The sequence below is a fragment of the Oncorhynchus nerka genome, linkage group LG2 (assembly GCF_034236695.1).
Source record: "Oncorhynchus nerka isolate Pitt River linkage group LG2, Oner_Uvic_2.0, whole genome shotgun sequence".
NCBI classification, from domain to species: domain Eukaryota; kingdom Metazoa; phylum Chordata; class Actinopteri; order Salmoniformes; family Salmonidae; genus Oncorhynchus; species Oncorhynchus nerka.
In genome coordinates this window covers 95,480,296-95,502,795 of record NC_088397.1, presented here as the reverse complement: position 1 = coordinate 95,502,795, position 22,500 = coordinate 95,480,296, and the positions used below count along the sequence as shown (strand labels likewise).

At 47.0% G+C, this 22,500-nt stretch overlaps 1 protein-coding gene across 1 annotated transcript in view; it reads left to right on the top strand.

Annotated features, from left to right (window-relative positions):
- atg7 (ATG7 autophagy related 7 homolog (S. cerevisiae)) overlaps nucleotides 1-22,500 on the top strand; it is a 166,995-nt gene that overhangs the window by 114,588 nt on the left and 29,907 nt on the right. The window contains exon 18 of the mRNA XM_065022002.1: nucleotides 12,309-12,431. Within this exon, the coding sequence (XP_064878074.1) occupies nucleotides 12,309-12,431 (123 nt within the window). The remainder of the gene's footprint in view (nucleotides 1-12,308; nucleotides 12,432-22,500) is intronic.

Here is a 22,500-nt window from a genome sequence, read left to right as displayed (position 1 = left end):
TGGAGGCTATATACAGGGGGTAACGGTACAGAGTCAATGTGGAGGTTATATACAGGGGGTACCGGTACAGAGTCAATGTGGAGGCTATATACAGGGGGTACCGGTACAGAATCAATGTGGAGACTATATACAGGGTATTACGGTACAGAGTCAATGTGGAGGCTATATACAGGGGGTACCGGTACAGAGTCAATGTGGAGGCTATATACAGGGGGTACCGGTACAGAGTCAATGTGGAGGCTATATACAGGGGGTACGGTACAGAGTCAATGTGGAGTCTATATACAGGGGGTACCAGTACAGTGTCAATGTGGAGGCTATATACAGGGGGTACCGGTACAGAGTCAATGTGGAGGCTATATACAGGGTATTACGGTACAGAGTCAATGTGGAGGCTATATACAGGGGTACCGGTACAGAGTCAATGTGGAGGCTATATACAGGGGGTACGGTACAGAGTCAATGTGGAGGCTATATACAGGGGTACCAGTACAGAGTCAAAGTGGAGGCTATATACAGGGTATTACGATACAGAGTCAATGTGGAGGCTATATACAGGGTATTACGGTACAGAGTCAATGTGGAGGCTATATACAGGGGGGTACCGGTACAGAGTCAATGTGGAGGCTATATACAGGGGGTACCGGTACAGAGTCAAAGTGGAGGCTATATACAGGGTACCGGTACAGAGTCAATGTGGAGGCTATATACAGGGGGTACCAGTACAGAGTCAATGTGGAGGCTATATACAGGGTATTACGGTACAGAGTCAATGTGGAGACAATATACAGGGGGTACCAGTACAGAATCAATGTGGAGACTATATACAGGGTATTACGGTAGAGAGTCAATGTGGAGGTTATATACAGGGTGTTATGGTACAGAGTCAATGTGGAGGCTATATACAGGGTGTTACGTTACAGAGTCAATGTGGAGGCTATATACAGGGGGTACCGGTACAGAGTCAATGTGGAGGCTATATACATGGGGTACCGGTACAGAGTCAATGTGGAGGCTATATACAGGGGGTACCGGTACAGAGTCAATGTGGAGGCTATATACAGGGTATTACGGTACAGAGTCAATGTGGAGGCTATATACAGGGGGTACCGGTACAGAGTCAATGTGGAGTCTATATACAGGGGGTACCAGTACAGTGTCAATGTGGAGGCTATATACAGGGGTTACCGGTACAGAGTCAATGTGGAGGCTATATACAGGGTATTACGGTACAGAGTCAATGTGGAGGCTATATACAGGGGGTACTGGTACAGAGTCAATGTGGAGGCTATATACAGGGGGTACCGGTACAGAGTCAATGTGGAGGCTATATACAGGGGGTACCGGTACAGAGTCAATGTGGAGGCTATATACAGGGGGTACCGGTACAGAGTCAATGTGGAGGCTATATACAGTCAATGTGGGGTATTACGGTACAGAGTCAATGTGGAGGCTATATACAGGGGGTACCGGTACAGAGTCAATGTGGAGGCTATATACAGGGGGTACCGGTACAGAGTCAATGTGGAGGCTATATACAGGGGGGTACAGAGTCAATGTGGAGGCTATATACAGGGGTACCAGTACAGAGTCAATGTGGAGGCTATATACAGGGGGTACCGGTACAGAGTCAATGTGGAGGCTATATACAGGGGGTACCAGTACAGAGTCAATGTGGAGGCTATATACAGGGGGTACCGGTACAGAGTCAGTGTGGAGGCTATATACAGGGGGTACCGGTACAGAGTCAATGTGGAGGCTATATACAGGGGGTACCGGTACAGAGTCAAAGTGGAGGCTATATACAGGGGGTACCGGTACAGTGTCAATGTGGAGGCTATATACAGGGGATACCGGTACAGAGTCAATGTGGAGACTATATACAGGGTATTACGGTACAGAGTCAATGTGGAGGCTATATACAGGGGGTACCGGTACAGAGTCAAAGTGGAGGCTATATACAGGGTACCGGTACAGAGTCAATGTGGAGGCTATATACAGGGTACCGGTACAGAGTCAATGTGGAGACAATATACAGGGGGTACCAGTACAGAATCAATGTGGAGACTATATACAGGGTATTACGGTAGAGAGTCAATGTGGAGGTTATATACAGGGGGTACCGGTACAGAGTCAATGTGGAGGCTATATACAGGGGGTACCGGTACAGAGTCAATGTGGAGGCTATATACAGGGTGTTACGGTACAGAGTCAATGTGGAGGCTATATACAGGGTGTTACGGTACAGAGTCAATGTGGAGGCTATATACAGGGGGTACCGGTACAGAGTCAATGTGGAGGCTATATACAGGGTGTTATGGTACAGAGTCAATGTGGAGGCTATATACAGGGTGTTACGTTACAGAGTCAATGTGGAGGCTATATACAGGGGGTACCGGTACAGAGTCAATGTGGAGGCTATATACAGGGTGTTATGGTACAGAGTCAATGTGGAGGCTATATACAGGGTGTTACAGTACAGAGTCAATGTGGAGGCTATATACAGGGGGTACGGCACAGAGAGTCAATGTGGAGGCTATATACAGGGGGTACCGGTACAGAGTCAATGTGGAGGCTATATACATGGGGTACCGGTACAGAGTCAATGTGGAGGCTATATACAGGGTGTTACGGTACAGAGTCAATGTGGAGGCTATATACAGGGTGTTACGGTACAGAGTCAATGTGGAGGCTATATACAGGGGGTACCGGTACAGAGTCAATGTGGAGGCTATATACAGGGTGTTATGGTACAGAGTCAATGTGGAGGCTATATACAGGGTGTTACGGTACAGAGTCAATGTGGAGGCTATATACAGGGTGTTATGGTACAGAGTCAATGTGGAGGCTATATACAGGGTGTTATGGTACAGAGTCAATGTGGAGGCTATATACAGGGTGTTACGTTACAGAGTCAATGTGGAGGCTATATACAGGGGGTACCGGTACAGAGTCAATGTGGAGGCTATATACAGGGGGTACCGGTACAGAGTCAATGTGGAGGCTATATACAGGGTATTACGGTACAGAGTCAATGTGGAGGCTATATACAGGGGGTACCGGTACAGAGTCAATGTGGAGGCTATATACAGGGGGTACCAGTACAGAGTCAATGTGGAGGCTATATACAGGGGTTACAGAGTCAATGTGGAGGCTATTTACAGGGGTACCAGTACAGAGTCAATGTGGAGGCTATATACAGGGTTACGGTACAGAGTCAATGTGGAGGCTATATACAGGGGGTATTACGGTACAGAGTCAATGTGGAGGCTATATACAGGGGGTACCGGTACAGAGTCAATGTGGAGGCTATATACAGGGGGTACCGGTACAGAGTCAATGTGGAGGCTATATACAGGGTATTACGGTACAGAGTCAATGTGGAGGCTATATACAGGGGGTACCGGTACAGAGTCAATGTGGAGGCTATATACAGGGGGTACCGGTACAGAGTCAATGTGGAGGCTATATACAGGGGGTACCAGTACAGAGTCAATGTGGAGGCTATATACAGGGGGTACCAGTACAGAGTCAATGTGGAGGCTATATACAGGGGGTACCGGTACAGAGTCAATGTGGAGGCTATATACAGGGGGTACCAGTACAGAGTCAATGTGGAGGCTATATACAGGGGTACCGGTACAGAGTCAATGTGGAGGCTATATACAGGGGGTACCGGTACAGAGTCAATGTGGAGGCTATATACAGGGGGTACCAGAGTCAGTGGAGTCTATATACAGAGTCAAAGTGGAGGCTATATACAGGGGGTACCGGTACAGAGTCAATGTGGAGGCTATATACAGGGGTACCGGTACAGAGTCAATGTGGAGGCTATATACAGGGGTACCGGTACAGAGTCAATGTGGAGGCTATATACAGGGTATTACGGTACAGAGTCAATGTGGAGGCTATATACAGGGGGTACCGGTACAGAGTCAATGTGGAGGCTATATACAGGGGGTACCGGTACAGAGTCAATGTGGAGGCTATATACAGGGGGTACCGGTACAGAGTCAATGTGGAGGCTATATACAGGGGGTACCGGTACAGAGTCAATGTGGAGGCTATATACAGGGGTACCGGTACAGAGTCAATGTGGAGGCTATATACAGGGGGTACCGGTACAGAGTCAATGTGGAGGCTATATACAGGGGGTACCGGTACAGAGTCAATGTGGAGGCTATATACAGGGGGTACCGGTACAGAGTCAATGTGGAGGCTATATACAGGGGTACCAGTACAGAGTCAATGTGGAGGCTATATACAGGGGGTACCGGTACAGAGTCAATGTGGAGGCTATATACAGGGTATTACGGTACAGAGTCAATGTGGAGGCTATATACAGGGGGTACCGGTACAGAGTCAATGTGGAGGCTATATACAGGGGTACCGGTACAGAGTCAATGTGGAGGCTATATACAGGGGGTACCAGTACAGAGTCAATGTGGAGGCTATATACAGGTATTACGGTACAGAGTCAATGTGGAGGCTATATACAGGGGGTACGGTACAGAGTCAATGTGGAGGCTATATACAGGGGGTACCGATACAGAGTCAATGTGGAGGCTATATACAGGGGGTACGGTACAGAGTCAATGTGGAGGCTATATACAGGGGGTACCGGTGGACAGAGTCAATGTGGAGGCTATATACAGGGGGGGGGTACCAGTACAGAGTCAATGTGGAGGCTATATACAGGGGGTACCAGTACAGAGTCAATGTGGAGGCTATATACAGGGGGTACAGTACAGAGTCAATGTGGAGACAATATACAGGGGGTACCAGTACAGAATCAATGTGGAGACTATATACAGGGTATTACGGTAGAGAGTCAATGTGGAGGTTATATACAGGGGTACCGGTACAGAGTCAATGTGGAGGCTATATACAGGGGTTACGGTACAGAGTCAATGTGGAGGCTATATACAGGGTGTTACGGTACAGAGTCAATGTGGAGGCTATATACAGGGTGTTACGGTACAGAGTCAATGTGGAGGCTATATACAGGGGGTACCGGTACAGAGTCAATGTGGAGGTTATATACAGGGGGTACCGGTACAGAGTCAATGTGGAGGCTATATACAGGGTGTTGTTAAATAGTCCGTGTGGCCATTTGATTAATTGTTCAGCAGTCTTATGGCTTGTGGGTAGAAGCTGTTGAGGAGCCTTTTGGACCTAGATCTGGCACTCCGGTAACGCTTAACGTGCGGTAGCAGAGAGAACAGTCTATGACTGTGCTGACTGGAGTCTTCGACCATTTCTTTCAAAGGCTTTCCTCTGACACCGCCTGGTATAGAGGTCCTGGATGGCAGGAAGCTCGGCACCAGTGATGTACTGGGCCGTACACACTTCGCTCTGTAGTGCCTTGCCTTGTCAGAGGACGAGCAGTTGCCGTACCAGGCAGTGATGCAACCAGTCGGGCGGGATGCTCTCGATGGTGCAGCTGTAGAACCTTTGAGGATCTGGGGACCCATGCCAAATCTTTTCAATCTCGTGAGGGGAATAGGCTTTGTCGTGCCCTCTTCACGACTGTCTTGCTGTGCTTGGACCATGATAGTTTGTTGGTGATGTGGACACCAAGGAACTTGAAGCTCTCAACCTGCTCCCCAACAGCCCCGTCGTTAAGAATGGGAGCGTGTTCTGTCCTCCTTTTCCCAAAGTCCACAATCATTTCTTTAGTCTTGATCACATTGAGGGAGAGGTTGTTGTCCTGGCACCACACGGTCAGGTCTCTGACCTCCTCCCTATAGGCTGTCTCGTTGTTGTCTGTGATCAGGCCTAACACTGTTGTGTCGTCAGCAAACTTAATGATGGTGTTGTGTTGTCACCTACCCTTACCACCTGGGGGCGGCCCGTCAGGAAGTCCAGGATCCAGTTGCAGAGGGAGGTGTTTAGTCCCAGGGTTCTCAGCTGAGTGATGAGCTTTGTGGGCACTATGGTGTTGAACGCTGAGCTGTAGTCAATGAACAGCATTCTCACATAGGTGTTCCTTTTGTCCAGGTGGGAAAGGGCAGTGTGGAGTGCAATAGAGACTGAATCATCTGTGGATCTGTTTGGGCGGTATGCAAATTGGAGTGGGTCTAGGGTTTCTGGGATAATGGTGTTGATGTGAATCATGGCTCCTGGAGTGTGTGTGTGTGTGTGTCATTGGTTAAGAGCCAGCACAACCCATCTCTTTCCCATCAGGCTTTGTGGTCTCTAGTGTTGAGCGCTTTGATTGGCTGCAGAGGGGTACAGTAAGCCTGAGGGTGAAATAGAGAACCCCACGCCCTTCTCTCGCTCTTCCTCTCTCTCTGTCTCCTCTTCCTCTCTCTTCTTTCCATTAAATTCAAAGTGGCTTTATTGGGAAACATATGTTTTGTATGTTTTTATTTGCCAAAGCAAATGTAAAAACAATAAACAAAATTGATAAACAAATGTAACAACATGAACAAGAAACTTTTAGAAATGTTGATCTCAAAGTTTAAAAATATATATACAAATAAATAATAAATAAATAATAAATAAAGAGAAAAATAGATATATATTTATATACACTGCTCAAAAAAATAAAGGGAACACTAAAATAACACATCCTAGATCTGAATGAATGAAATATTCTCATTAAATACTTTTTTTCTTTACATAGTTGAATGTGCTGACAACAAAATCACACACTAATGATCAATGGAAATCAAATTTATCAACCCATGGAGGTCTGGATTTGGAGTCACACTCAAAATTAAAGTGGAAAATCACACTACAGTCTCATCCAACTTTTATGTAATGTCCTTAAAACAAGTCAAAATGAGGCTCAGTAGTGTGTGGCCTCCACTTGCCTGTATGACCTCCCTACAACGCCTGGGCATGCTCCTGATGAGGTGGCGGATGGTCTCCTGAGGGATCTCCTCCCAGACCTGGACTAAAGCATCCGCCAACTCCTGGACAGTCTGTGGTGCAACGTGGCATTGGTGGATGGAGCGAGACATGATGTCCCAGATGTGCTCAATTGGATTCAGGTCTGGGGAACGGGCGGTCCATAGCATCAATGCCTTCCTCTTGCAGGAACTGCTGACACACTCCAGCCACATGAGGTCTAGCATTGACTTGCATTAGGAGGAACCAAGGGCCAACCGCACCAGCATATGGTCTCACAGGGGGTCTGAGGATCTCATCTCGGTACCTAATGGTAGTCAGGCTACCTCTGGCGAGCACATGGAGGGCTGTGCGGCCCCCCAAAGAAATGCCACCCCACACCATGACTGACCCACCGCCAAACCGGTCATGCTGGAGGATGTTGCAGGCAGCAGAACGTTCTCCACGGCGTCTCCAGACTCTGTCACGTCTGTCACATGTGCTCAGTGTGAACCTGCTTTCATCTGTGAAGAGCACAGGGCACCAGTGGCGAATTTGCCAATCTTGGTGTTCTCTGGCAAATGCCAAACGACCTGCATGGTGTTGGGCTGTAAAGCTCAACCCCACCTGTGGACGTCGGGCCCTCATACCACCTTCATGGAGTCTGTTTCTGACCATTTGAGCAGACACATGCACATTTGTGGCCTGCTGGAGGCCATTTTGCAGGGCTCTGGCAGTGCTCCTCCTGCTCCTCCTTGCACAAAGGCGGAGGTAGTGGTCCTGCTGCTGGGTTGTTACCCTCCTACGGCCTCCTCCACGTCTCCTGATGTACTGGCCTGTCTCCTGGTAGCGCTCCATGCTCTGGACACTATGCTGACAGACACAGCAAACCTTCTTGCCACAGTTCGCATTGATGTGCCATCCTGGAGGAGCTGCACTACCTGAGCCACTTGTGTGGGTGGTAGACTCCTTCTCATGCTACCACTAGAGTGAAAGCACTGCCAGCATTTAAAAGTGACCAAAACATCAGCCAGGAAGCATAGGAACTGAGAAGTGGTCTGTGGTCCCCACCTGCAGAACCACTCCTTTATTGGGCGTGTCTTGCTAATTGCCTATAATTTCCACCTGTTGTCTATTCCATTTGCACAACAGCATGTGCAATTTATTGTCAATCAGTGTTGCTTCCTAAGTGGACAGTTTGATTTCACAGAAGTGCGATTGACTTGATTCAGTGTATCATGCAGCCCTCAGGTTAATTTCAAATCAGAAACGTCTAACACATCATTGTGATCTCTACAGCGCTGTTGGCTGGTCGTCATTGACCTTGCGTAGGCTTAAACACTGGTATACACTGATTTATAAGGCCATGTTGGGTAAAACACCATTTTATCCCAGTTCTTTCTTAGCCAGGTCAGTTACATTGTGTTGTTTAAGTGTTCCCTTTATTGTTTTGAGCAGTGTAGTTGTATTGTTGTTTATAAAATATCCCCCCAAAATATCCACAACTTAAAATGATATAGAGAATAAATCTCTCTCTTTCCTCCCCTCTCATTCTCTCTTCTCTCTCTCCCTCTCTCCTCCTCTCTCATTCTCTCTTCTCTCTCTCCTCTCCTCCTCTCTCTCTCTCTCTCTCTCTCTCTCTCCTCTCTCCTCTCTCTCCTTTCCCTCTTCTCCCTCCTCCTCCTCTTCCTCTCTCTCCTCCCCTCTCATTCTCTCTTCTCTCTCTCCCTCTCTCCTCCTCTCTCATTCTCTCTTCTCTCTCTCCCTCTCTCTCTCTCTCTCTCTCTCTCTCCTTTCTCCTCTCCTCCTCCTCCCTCTTTCCTCTCTCTCTCCTCCCCTCTCATTCTCTCTTCTCTCTCTCCCTCCTCCTCCTCTCTCTCTCTCTCTCTCTCTCTCCTCTCCTTTCCCTCTCCTCCTCCTCTTCCTCTCTCTCTCCTCCCCTCTCATTCTCTCTTCTCTCTCTCCTCTCCTCCTCCTCTCTCTCTCTCTCTCTCTCTCTCTCTCTCCTTTCCCTCTCCTCCCCTCTCCTTCTCTCTCCTTACCTCCCTCCCTCTAGTTTAATTTTATATCGGGGCCATTACGCTACAGTTAGCTGTCTGTAAGGCCAGGTCACCATGGAAACAAAACAAGTGCTCGGCAGAAAATATGCCAATGTAAGAGCTGGCTTCCTCCCTCTCCCTCATTTATTCTGAAGGCACAAACTACAATAAATCATTGTCTTCTTGACGTGTAGTTGTCTCATAGCTTTGCCTCTACATATAGTACTTCACTAACCGTCATAGTTACCAGACCACAGGTTGGACATGCTGTTGACTGTCGTCATAGTTACCAGACCACGGGTTGGACATGCTGTTGACTGTTGTCATAGTTACCAGTCCACGGGTTGGACATGCTGTTGACTGTTGTCATAGTTACCAGTCCACGGGTTGGACATGCTGTTGACTGTTGTCATAGTGACCAGACCAGGGGTTGGACATGCTGATGACTGTCGTCATAGTTACCAGTCCACGGGTTGGACATGCTGTTGACTGTTGTCATAGTTACCAGTCCACGGGTTGGACATGCTGTTGTCATAGTTACCAGTCCACGGGTTGGACATGCTGTTGGCTGTTGTCATAGTGACCAGACCAGGGGTTGGACATGCTGTTGACTGTTGTCATAGTTACCAGACCACGGGTTGGACATGCTGTTGACTGTCGTCATAGTTACCAGTCCACGGGTTGACATGCTGTTGACTGTCGTCATAGTTACCAGTCCACGGGTTGGACATGCTGTTGACTGTTGTCATAGTGACCAGACCAGGGGTTGGACATGCTGTTGACTGTTGTCATAGTTACCAGACCACAGGTTGGACATGCTGTTGACTGTTGTCATAGTTACCAGTCCACAGGTTGGACATGCTGTTGACTGTTGTCATAGTTACCAGACCACGGGTTGAACATGCTGTTGACTGTCGTCATAGTGACCAGTCCACGGGTTGGACATGCTGTTAACTGTCGTCATAGTTACCAGTCCACGGGTTGGACATGCTGTTGACTGTCGTCATAGTGACCAGTCCACGGGTTGGACATGCTGTTGACTGTCGTCATAGTTACCAGACCACGGGTTGGGCATGCTGTTGACTGTCGTCATAGTTACCAGACCACAGGTTGGACATGCTGTTGACTGTCGTCATAGTGACCAGACCACGGGTTCGACATGCTGTTGACTGTTGTCATAGTTACCAGTCCACAGGTTGGACATGCTGTTGACTGTTGTCATAGTTACCAGACCACATGTCTCTCTATCTCTGTCTCTGTCTCTGTCTCTCTCTGTCTCTCTCTCTATCTCTGTCTCTCTCTGTCTCTGTCTCTCTCTGTCTCTCTCTCTCTGTCTCTCTCTGTCTCTCTGTCTCTCTCTGTCTCTCTCTGTCTCTCTCTGTCTCTCTCTGTCTCTCTCTCTCTGTCTCTGTCTCTCTCTGTCTCTCTCTGTCTCTCTCTGTCTCTCTCTGTGTCTCTGTCTCTCTCTGTCTCTCTCTGTCTCTCTCTGTCTCTCTCTGTCTCTCTCTGTCTCTCTCTGTCTCTCTCTGTCTCTCTGTCTCTCTCTGTCTCTCTCTGTGTCTCTCTAAAGAGTTAAAGCGTAGTTTTATCTGTGAGAGTGAAAGAGTTATGGAAGGGAAGTTACGAGAAGTGGAACCACATCTGACTGAGAGTGGGGCTTTATTCAAACCAGATGTCACACAGACGCACACACTGCACACACTACACTCACACACTACACACACACTACACACACTACACACACACACTATACACACACACACTATACACACACACTACACACACACACACTACATACACACACTACACACACTACACACACACTACACTACACACACACACTACATACACACACTACATACACACTACATACACACACACTACACACACACTACACACACACACACTACATACACACACACACACTACATACACACACTACATACACACACTACACACACACACTACACACACACACACTACACACACACACTACATACACACACTACACACACACTACACACACACACTACACACACACACTACACTACACACACACACTACACACACACACACTACACACACACACACTACACACACACACTACACACACACACACTACACACACACACTACACACACACACTACATACACACACACACTACACACTACACACACACACACACACACTACACACACACACTACACACACTACACACACACACTACACACACACACTACACACACACACTACACACACACACTACATACACACACTACATACACACACTACACACACACACTACACACACACACTACACACACTACATACACACACTACACACACACACTACATACACACACTACACACACACTACACAAACACAGCTCATGTACACACGCACACACACACACACACACACACAGCCCATGTAAATATACACAGAGTCTGGTCTGGAAAACATCAGGAGTAATCTTGTAAACTCTCCGTCGCTCCTGTTTTTGGGTTGCTACGGGAGACGGGACTAGTTAATCAAACGTTCCGACGGGCTCTCGCTGTTGTGTAGTAAATCCCTGTGTGTGTTTAAACTCTCTGGGCTCTTAAAGCCACACCGCACATTCCCATAATTCTCAGAGCCAGAGTTATTAGTGAGTGACTTTATCTCAGCAGAGAGATAGTGAAGGGAGGAGGAGGAGGGGGAGGGGAGGGGGGGGGTCAGGCACCACTGTCTGTCTGCTATAGTGGAACCAGACCCCAGCCTCGTCCCCCAGACTACAGACCCCAGCCTCGTCCCCCAGACTACAGACCCCAGCCTCGTCCCCCAGACTACAGACCCCAGCCTCGTCCCCAGACTACAGACCCCAGCCTCGTCCCCCAGACTACAGACCCCAGCCTCGTCCCCCAGACTACAGACCCCAGCCTCGTCCCCAGACTACAGACCCCAGCCTCGTCCCCCAGACTACAGACCCCAGCCTCGCCCCCCAGACTACAGACCCCAGCCTCGTCCCCCAGACTACAGACCCCAGCCTCGTCCCCCAGACTACAGACCCCAGCCTCGTCCCCCAGACTACAGACCCCAGCCTCGTTCCCTAGGCTTGTCCCCCAGACGCCCCCTAGCCTTGTCCCCCAGACCCGCCCTAGGCTTGTCCCCCAGACCCGCCCTAGGCTTGTCCCCCAGACCCGCCCTAGGCTTGTCCCCTAGGCTTGTCCCCTAGGCTTGTCCCCCGAGACCCCCTAGCCTTGTCCCCGAGACCCCCTAGCCTTGTCCCCCTAGCCTTGTCCCCCTAGCCTTGTCCCCTAGCCTTGTCCCTCTAGCCTTGTCCCCCTAGCCTTGTCCCCTAGCCTTGTCCCCCTCTCTGGCACCTTGTTGTTGTTTTTTAGGGGTTTGATGATAGTTATTGTTGTTGACCCTGTTGTTTTTGTTTACACCCTAGGTCCTGGACAGCTATGAGAAGGATGGTTTCAACTTCCTGTCCAAGGTGTTTAACTCCTCCCACTCCTTCCTGGAGGACCTGACTGGTTTGACTCAGCTACACCAGGAGACACAGAACGCAGAGGTACACACACCTCAACACACACCTCAACACACACCTCAACACACACCTCAACACACACCTCAACACACACCTCAACACACACCTCAACACACACCTCAACACACACCTCAACACACACCTCAACACACACTAAAACAGAGGTACACACACCTCAACACACACCTCAACACACACCTCAACACACACCTCAACACACACCTCAACACACACATCCCTGTCCTCCATTGTCCACACCGTATTACGCCGGCTCTTTGGTTTTCTGTTGATGGTCTCACATCAAATTGTATTTGTCACCGAATACAACAGTGTTTACGTAGACATTACTGTGAAATGCTGACTTACAAGTCCTTAACCTCATAGTCCGACCCATCCCGGATCCGGTATCGTGACTACGGCTCAAGCTCATTAGCATAACGCACAATGCGAAAAAATATTCCTAAAAATATTTAACCTCCACACATTAACAAGTAAAATAGCTCAAATGAAAGATAAACAAGTTGTTTATCTACCCAGCAAGTCAGATTTCTAAAATGTTTTTACGGCGAAAACATATTTTGTCCCAGAAAAAATAAAATTTAAAAGTAGGATTAAAAAATAAATAATTCACTAACCTTTTGAAAATCTTCATCAGATGACAGTAATATTACATGTTACACAGTACATTTCATTTTTTTCTCAATAATATGCTATATAATATCCATAAATCTCGGTTGACGACATTTAAAAAAAAAACATGCTACTCAAATGTCAGGAGAAATGATGATAGCTCCGACAGATAACGTCAGATAACAAGCAATAACCATGACTAAATATACATGTTCTACATATATTTACAAAGATACACTTCTTCTTAATGCAACCGCTGTATTACATTTATTTTTAACGTTACAGACATCGTTCACTTGGCTATACTAGGAGTCGGCGCTCCGATATTAGCAGTACTTTTGGAGTCCACAGAAACCCAAAATAACCACATAAATATTCCCTTACCTTTGATGTTCTTCCATCAGAAGACGTAGAAGGAGTCATACTTACCCAATAAATCGTTTGGTTTCACGTTGTGTGTCCCTGTATTAGCATATGCTAACAGCTTCAGCTGGAATGCATCAAAAATGACTTCTGGTCCAGCACTCTGCGCATTAAAACTTCCAATTTACATATTATATGTCGATTAAACTTGTCAAACGATGTGCAGAATCGAGCTTTATGATGTTTTTAACATGTAAAACAATGATCAGCGCGAACAGACAAACCGGCCTCAGTTGGTGTATCTTGGAAAAGACCGTTCCCCAAATCGGCCGCGCGCAATAGAGTGCCTGTATTTGAGAAGGACACCAGCAATTTCGCCCGCCAAACGTGCAATTCTCACAATGAACGCGTCATTTGAAAGCAGACATCGCGCTGAACAGATATAGACTGTTCCTGGATCCGTAGCTGCCTGGGAAGGGTGTTGGCGATGACGTCAAAGTTGACCCAACTTTTCTGTTGTTCACAGAGTGTTTGGGAGAATGGCTCTCCTGAGAGTTCTGCTTTACATACAGACATAATTTAAACGGTTTTAGAAACTTTAGAGTGTTTTCTATTCAATAATAATTTTTATATGCATATATTAGCAATTTTGGGAAAAAATATTTTCAGTTTACTATGGGTACGCACTTTCTCCAACAGGGGCAGTATAGAGCGAAAGTTCTAAGAGGTTAACTAACAATGCAGTTTAAATGAAGAGATAAGAATAACAAATAATTAAAGAGCAGCAATAAAATAACAGTAGTGAGGTTATATACAGGGTATTACGGTACAGAGGCTATATAAAGGGTGTTACGGTACAGAGTCAATGTGGAGGCTATATACAGGGTGTTACGGTACAGAGTCAATGTGGAGGCTATATACAGGGTATTACGGTACAGAGTCAATGTGGAGGCTATATACAGGGGGTACCGGTACAGAATCAATGTGGAGGCTATATACAGGGGGTACCGGTACAGAGTCAATGTGGAGGCTATATACAGGGGTACCGGTACAGAGTCAATGTGGAGACTATATACAGGGGGTACCGGTACAGAGTCAATGTGGAGGCTATATACAGGGGGTACCGGTACAGAGTCAATGTGGAGGTTATATACAGGGGGTACCGTTATACAGAGTCATTGTGGAGGCTATATACAGGGGTCAGGGGGTACCGGTACAGAGGCAATGTGGAGGCTATATACAGGGTCACACTGTGGTATTTCACCCGGTAGATATTGGAGTTTATCAAAATCTGGTTTGTTTTTTAATTCTTTGTGGATCTGTGTTATCTGAGGGAAATATGTCTCTCTAATATGGTCATACATTTGGCAGGAGGTTAGGAAGTGCACCTCAGTTTCCACCTCATTTTGTGGGCAGTGAGCACATAGGCAGACATGGCTCTCAAGAGAAGACAGGCTATGGCAGCCTTTCTCAATAGCAAGGCTATGCTCACTGAGTCTGTACATAGTCAACGATTTGGTTTCTTTTAGGTGGTTGTAGAATTGAATGGCTCTTTTCTGCATTTTGATAATTAGCGGGTATCGGCATAATTCTGCTCAGCATGCATTATTTGGTGTTCTACGTTGTACACAGGGGATTTCTTTTGCAGAATTCTGCATGCAGAATCTCAATTTGGTGTTCTCCCCATTTTGTGAATTCTTGGTTGGTGAGCGGACCCCAGACCTCACAACCATAAAGGGCTGATTCAAGTATTTTTTGCCAGATCGGGATGTCAAATTGTATGTTCCGTTTGATGGCATAGAAGTCCCTTGTTGCCTTGTGTCTCTGATCGTTCACAGCTTTGTGGAAGTTACCTGTGGCGCTGATGTTTAGGCCGAGGGATGTATAGTGTTTTGTGTGCTCTAGGGCAACGGTGTCTAGATGGAATTTGTATTTGTGGTCCTGGCAACTGGACCTTTTTTGGAACACCATTATTTTGGTCTTACTGAGATTTACTGTCAGGGCCCAGGTCTGACAGAATCTGTGCATAAGATCTAGGTGCTGCTGTAGACCCTCCTTGGTTGGTGACAGAAGCACCAGATCATCAGCAAACAGCAGACATTTGGATTCAGATTCTAGGAGGGCGAGGTCGTGTGCTGCAGACTTTTCTAGTGCCAATTCGTTGATATATATGTTGAAGAGGGTGGGGCTTAAGCTGCATCCCTGTCTCACCCCACGACCCTGTGGAAATTTTAACCACACACTTGTTGTTTGTGTACATGGATTTTATAATGTTGTGGTCTGTAGTACGGTAATTTGGTTAAAAGCCAGTTTGACATTTGCTCAGTACATTGTTTTCGATGAGGAAATGTACGAGTCTGCTGTTAATGATAATGCAGAGGATTTTCCCAAAGTTGCTGTTGACGCATATCCCACGGTAGTTATTGGGGTCAAATTTGTCTCCACTTTTGTGGATTGGGGTGATCAGTCCTTGGCTCCAAATATTGGGGAAGATGCCAGAGCTAAGGATGATGTTAGAGTTTTAGTATAGCCAGTTCGGAATTTGTTGTCTGTATATTTGCTCATTTCATTGAGGATACCATCAACACCACATGCGTTTTTGGGTTGGAGAGTTTTTTATTTTGTCCTGTAACTCATTCAATGTAATTGGAGAATCCAGTGAGTTCTGGTAGTCTTTAATAGTTGATTCAATGTAATTGGAGAATCCAGTGAGTTCTGGTAGTCTTTAATAGTTGATTCAATGTAATTGGAGAATCCAGTGAGTTCTGGTAGTCTTTAATAGTTCATTCAATGTAATTGGAGAATCCAGTGATTCTGGTAGTCTTTAATAGTTGATGTATTGGAGAATCCAGTGGATTCTGGTAGTCTTTAATAGTTGATTCAAGGTAATTGGAGAATCCAGTGGATTCTGGTAGTCTTTAATAGTTGATTCAAGGTAATTGGAGAATCCAGTGGATTCTGGTAGTCTTTAATAGTTGATTCAAGGTAATTGGAGAATCCAGTGGATTCTGGTAGTCTTTAATAGTTGATTCAATGTAATTGGAGAATCCAGTGGATTCTGGTAGTCTTTAATAGTTGATTCAATGTAATTGGAGAATCCAGTGAGTTCTGGTAGTCTTTAATAGTTGAGTAATTGGAGAATCCAGTGGATTCTGGTAGTCTTTAATAGTTGATTCAATGTAATTGGAGAATCCAGTGGATTCTGGTAGTCTTTAATAGTTGATTCAATGTAATTGGAGAATCCAGTGGATTCTGGTAGTCTTTAATAGTTGATTCAATGTAATTGGAGAATCCAGTGAGTTGGTCGTCTTTAATAGTTGATTCTAAGATTTGTATTTGATCATGTTTTTGCTGTTTGGTGGTTTACATCTCCATGTTGGATAGATAACTCTTCCTGTTGTTGTTTGTTATAGAGCCAATCAGATTGGAGAAGTGGTTTACATCTCCATGTTGGATAGATAACTCTTCCTGTTGTTGTTTGTTATAGAGCCAATCAGATTGGAGAAGTGGTTTACATCTCCATGTTGGATAGATAACTCTTCCTGTTGTTGTTTGTTATAGAGCCAATCAGATTGGAGAAGTGGTTTACATCTCCATGTTGGATAGATAACTCTTCCTGTTGTTGTTTGTTATAGAGCCAATCAGATTGGAGAAGTGGTTTACATCTCCATGTTGGATAGATAACTCTTCCTGTTGTTGTTTGTTATAGAGCCAATCAGATTGGAGAAGTGGTTTACATCTCCATGTTGGATAGATAACTCTTCCTGTTGTTGTTTGTTATAGAGCCAATCAGATTGGAGAAGTGGTTTACATCTCCATGTTGGATAGATAACTCTTCCTGTTGTTGTTTGTTATAGAGCCAATCAGATTGGAGAAGTGGTTTACATCTCCATGTTGGATAGATAACTCTTCCTGTTGTTGTTTGTTATAGAGCCAATCAGATTGGAGAAGTGGTTTACATCTCCATGTTGGATAGATAACTCTTCCTGTTGTTGTTTGTTATTATAGAGCCAATCAGATTGGAGAAGTGGTTTACATCTCCATGTTGGATAGATAACTCTTCCTGTTGTTGTTTGTTATAGAGCCAATCAGATTGGAGAAGTGGTTTACATCTCCATGTTGGATAGATAACTCTTCCTGTTGTTGTTTGTTATAGAGCCAATCAGATTGGAGAAGTGGTTTACATCTCCATGTTGGATAGATAACTCTTCCTGTTGTTGTTTGTTATAGAGCCAATCAGATTGGAGAAGTGGTTTACATCTCCATGTTGGATAGATAACTCTTCCTGTTGTTGTTTGTTATAGAGCCAATCAGATTGGAGAAGTGGTTTACATCTCCATGTTGGATAGATAACTCTTCCTGTTGTTGTTTGTTATAGAGCCAATCAGATTGGAGAAGTGGTTTACATCTCCATGTTGGATAGATAACTCTTCCTGTTGTTGTTTGTTATAGAGCCAATCAGATTGGAGAAGTGGTTTACATCTCCATGTTGGATAGATAACTCTTCCTGTTGTTGTTTGTTATAGAGCCAATCAGATTGGAGAAGTGGTTTACATCTCCATGTTGGATAGATAACTCTTCCTGTTGTTGTTTGTTATAGAGCCAATCAGATTGGAGAAGTGGTTTACATCTCCATGTTGGATAGATAACTCTTCCTGTTGTTGTTTGTTATAGAGCCAATCAGATTGGAGAAGTGGTTTACATCTCCATGTTGGATAGATAACTCTTCCTGTTGTTGTTTGTTATAGAGCCAATCAGATTGGAGAAGTGGTTTACATCTCCATGTTGGATAGATAACTCTTCCTGTTGTTGTTTGTTATAGAGCCAATCAGATTGGAGAAGTGGTTTACATCTCCATGTTGGATAGATAACTCTTCCTGTTGTTGTTTGTTATAGAGCCAATCAGATTGGAGAAGTGGTTTACATCTCCATGTTGGATAGATAACTCTTCCTGTTGTTGTTTGTTATAGAGCCAATCAGATTGGAGAAGTGGTTTACATCTCCATGTTGGATAGATAACTCTTCCTGTTGTTGTTTGTTATAGAGCCAATCAGATTGGAGAAGTGGTTTACATCTCCATGTTGGATAGATAACTCTTCCTGTTGTTGTTTGTTATAGAGCCAATCAGATTGGAGAAGTGGTTTACATCTCCATGTTGGATAGATAACTCTTCCTGTTGTTGTTTGTTATAGAGCCAATCAGATTGGAGAAGTGGTTTACATCTCCATGTTGGATAGATAACTCTTCCTGTTGTTGTTTGTTATAGAGCCAATCAGATTGGAGAAGTGGTTTACATCTCCATGTTGGATAGATAACTCTTCCTGTTGTTGTTTGTTATAGAGCCAATCAGATTGGAGAAGTGGTTTACATCTCCATGTTGGATAGATAACTCTTCCTGTTGTTGTTTGTTATAGAGCCAATCAGATTGGAGAAGTGGTTTACATCTCCATGTTGGATAGATAACTCTTCGTGTTGTTCTTTGTTTCGGGTTTCCATGGATACTTAAATTACAAGAAGCTGATTTCTGACGTGCTGTTCCTTCTTTTTCCATAGTGTATTTCAGTATTGTTTTAGTGATTCACCATAGTGAAGGCGTAGACTCAGGTTTTTGGGTCTCTATGTTTTTGGTTGGACAGGTTTCTCAATTTCTTTATCAAGTTTTTGCATTCTTCCTCAAACCATTTGTCATTGTTGTTCATTTTCTTAGTTTGTGAGCATAACCCCCTAAATCTCTTTAGTTTTTCACACCTGGTAGTGTGGTGGTTGGGACTACCAGCTCCCTGTAACCTAGAGGACAACCAGTGGTTCCATCTCCTCTATACCACCCACCTGGTAGTGTGGTGGATGGGACTACCAGCTCCCTGTAACCTAGAGGACAACCAGTGGTTCCATCTCCTCTATAGCACCCACCTGGTAGTGTGGTGGTTGGGACTACCAGCTCTCTGTAACCTAGAGGGCAACCAGTGGTCTGTCTCCTCTATACCACCCACCTGGTAGTGTGGTGGATGGGACTACCAGCTCTCTGTAACCTAGAGGACAACCAGTGGGTCCATCTCCTCTATACCACCCACCTGGTAGTGTGGTGGTTGGGACTACCAGCTCTCTGTAACCTAGAGGGCAACCAGTGGGTCCATCTCCTCTATACCACCCACCTGGTAGTGTGGTGGATGGGACTACCAGCTCCCTGTAACCTAGAGGGCAACCAGTGGGTCCATCTCCTCTATACCACCCACCTGGTAGTGTGGTGGATGGGACTACCAGCTCTCTGTAACCTAGAGGGCAACCAGTGGGTCCATCTCCTCTATACCACCCACCTGGTAGTGTGGTGGTTGGGACTACCAGCTCTCTGTAACCTAGAGGGCAACCAGTGGGTCCATCTCCTCTATACCACCCACCTGGTAGTGTGGTGGATGGGACTACCAGCTCCCTGTAACCTAGAGGGCAACCAGTGGGTCCATCTCCTCTATACCACCCACCTGGTAGTGTGGTGGATGGGACTACCAGCTCTCTGTAACCTAGAGGGCAACCAGTGGGTCCGTCTCCTCTATACCACCCACCTGGTAGTGTGGTGGATGGGACGACCAGCTCTCTGTAACCTAGAGGGCAACCAGTGGGTCCATCTCCTCTATACCACCCGCCTGGTAGTGTGGTGGTTGGGACTACCAGCTCTCTGTAACCTAGAGGACAACCAGTGGGTCTGTCTCCTCTATACCACCCACCTGGTAGTGTGGTGGATGGGACTACCAACTCTCTGTAACCTAGAGGACAACCAGTGGGTCCATCTCCTCTATACCACCCACCTGGTAGTGTGGTGGATGGGACTACCAGCTCTCTGTAACCTAGAGGGCAACCAGTGGGTCCATCTCCTCTATACCATGTTTCACACCTGGTAGTTTGGTGGATGGGACTACCAGCTCTCTGTAACCTAGAGGGCAACCAGTGGGTCCATCTCCTCTATACCACCCACCTGGTAGTGTGATGGATGGGACTACCAGCTCTCTGTAACCTAGAGGGCAACCAGTGGGTCCATCTCCTCTATACCACCCACCCGGTAGTGTGGTGGATGGGACTACCAGCTCTCTGTAACCTAGAGGGCAACCAGTGGGTCCATCTCCTCTATACCACCCACCTGGTAGTGTGATGGATGGGACTACCAGCTCTCTGTAACCTAGAGGGCAACCAGTGGGTCCATCTCCTCTATACCACCCACCCGGTAGTGTGGTGGATGGGACTACCAGCTCTCTGTAACCTAGAGGGCAACCAGTGGGTCCATCTCCTCTATAGCACCCACCTGGTAGTGTGGTGGTTGGGACTACCAGCTCTCTGTAACCTAGAGGACAACCAGTGGGTCCGTCTCCTCTATACCACCCACCTGGTAGTGTGGTGGATGGGACTACCAGCTCTCTGTAACCTAGAGGACAACCAGTGGGTCCATCTCCTCTATACCACCCACCTGGTAGTGTGGTGGATGGGACTACCAGCTCCCTGTAACCTAGAGGACAACCAGTGGGTCTGTCTCCTCTATACCACCCACCTGGTAGTGTGGTGGATGGGACTACCAGCTCCCTGTAACCTAGAGGACAACCAGTGGGTCTGTCTCCTCTATACCACCCACCTGGTAGTGTGGTGGATGGGACTACCAGCTCCCTGTAACCTAGAGGACAACCAGTGGGTCTGTCTCCTCTATACCACCCACCTGGTAGTGTGGTGGATGGGACTACCAGTGGGTCTGTCTCCTCTATACCAGGTTTCTTGTAGGATGACAATGTTTGTATTTCTGATTTCAAGGAGGAAGTCTGGGTTCTTGCTCTTTAGGCCAAAGGCAAATGACCTCTGACCTTGTATATTCCAGGATGAGATAGTAAAAGCTTTGTGTTCCATAGTGTCCAGTGTTATTTCTGTGTGGTTTAGGCCCCGGATTATCACAGTAGGTGTAAGCAGAGTATGTTGACCATCTGATACATACCTCTTAGGTCGCAGGATGGGGCTTGGGCGGGTGTAATAGTGGGGGTTGGGCCTGTTGCTCTGCTCACCACCTGGGCATTTGTCATGTTCTCCTTGTCGCAGGGGCAGGGGGCATGTGGTGGGCAGAAGGGGCATCGGTTTGATATGGGGGCCTATATAGGGTGTGGCCAGGGTTTGTTTGGGGCGGTCTTAGCTGGTTGGGGTGTGGCTGGAGATGCTGTGGTCTGGGTGTAGGTCCACTTGGTGTGGGTCCTCTTGGTGTAGGTCCTTCAGGAGGGGGTCTTGCAGGTCTGGGTGTAGGTCCTCTTGGCGTGGGTCCTTCAGGAGGGGGTCTTGCAGGTCTTGGAGGGTGTCTCACTGGTCTGGGTGTAGGTCCTCTTGGCGTGGGTTCTCTTGGTGTAGGTCCTCTTGGCGTGGGTCCTTCAGGAGGGGGTCTTGCAGGTCTTGGAGGGTGTCTCACTGGTCTGGGTGTAGGTCCTCTTGGCGTAGGTTCTCTTGGCGTAGGTTCTCTTGGCGTAGGTTCTCTTGGCGTAGGTCCTCTTGGCGTGGGTCCTTCAGGAGGGGGTCTTGCAGGTCTTGGAGGGTGTCTCACTGGTCTGGGTGTAGGTCCTCTTGGCGTGGGTTCTCTTGGTGTAGGTCCTCTTGGCGTGGGTCCTTCAGGAGGGGGTCTTGCAGGTCTTGGAGGGTGTCTCACTGGTCTGGGTGTAGTTCCTCTTGGCGTGGGTTCTCTTGGTGTAGGTCCTCTTGGTGTAGGTCCTCTTGGCGTGGGTCCTTCAGGAGGGGGTCTTGCAGGTCTTGGAGGGTGTCTCACTGGTCTGGGTGTAGGTCCTCTTGGCGTAGGTTCTCTTGGCGTAGGTTCTCTTGGCGTAGGTTCTCTTGGCGTAGGTTCTCTTGGCGTAGGTCCTCTTGGCGTGGGTCTTGCAGGTCTTGGAGGGTGTCTCACTGGTCTGGGTGTAGGTCCTCTTGGCGTCGGTTCTCTTGGTGTAGGTCCTTCAGGAGGGGGGGTCTTGCAGGTCTGGGAGGGTGTCTCGCCGATCTAGGTGGGGTGTCCGTTGCTCCTGTGTGAGGGTTGAGGTTCTTCAGGGTGGAATTGGAAAGTTAGATTGCTGCCTTGTAGAAGTGGACCTGGTCGTAA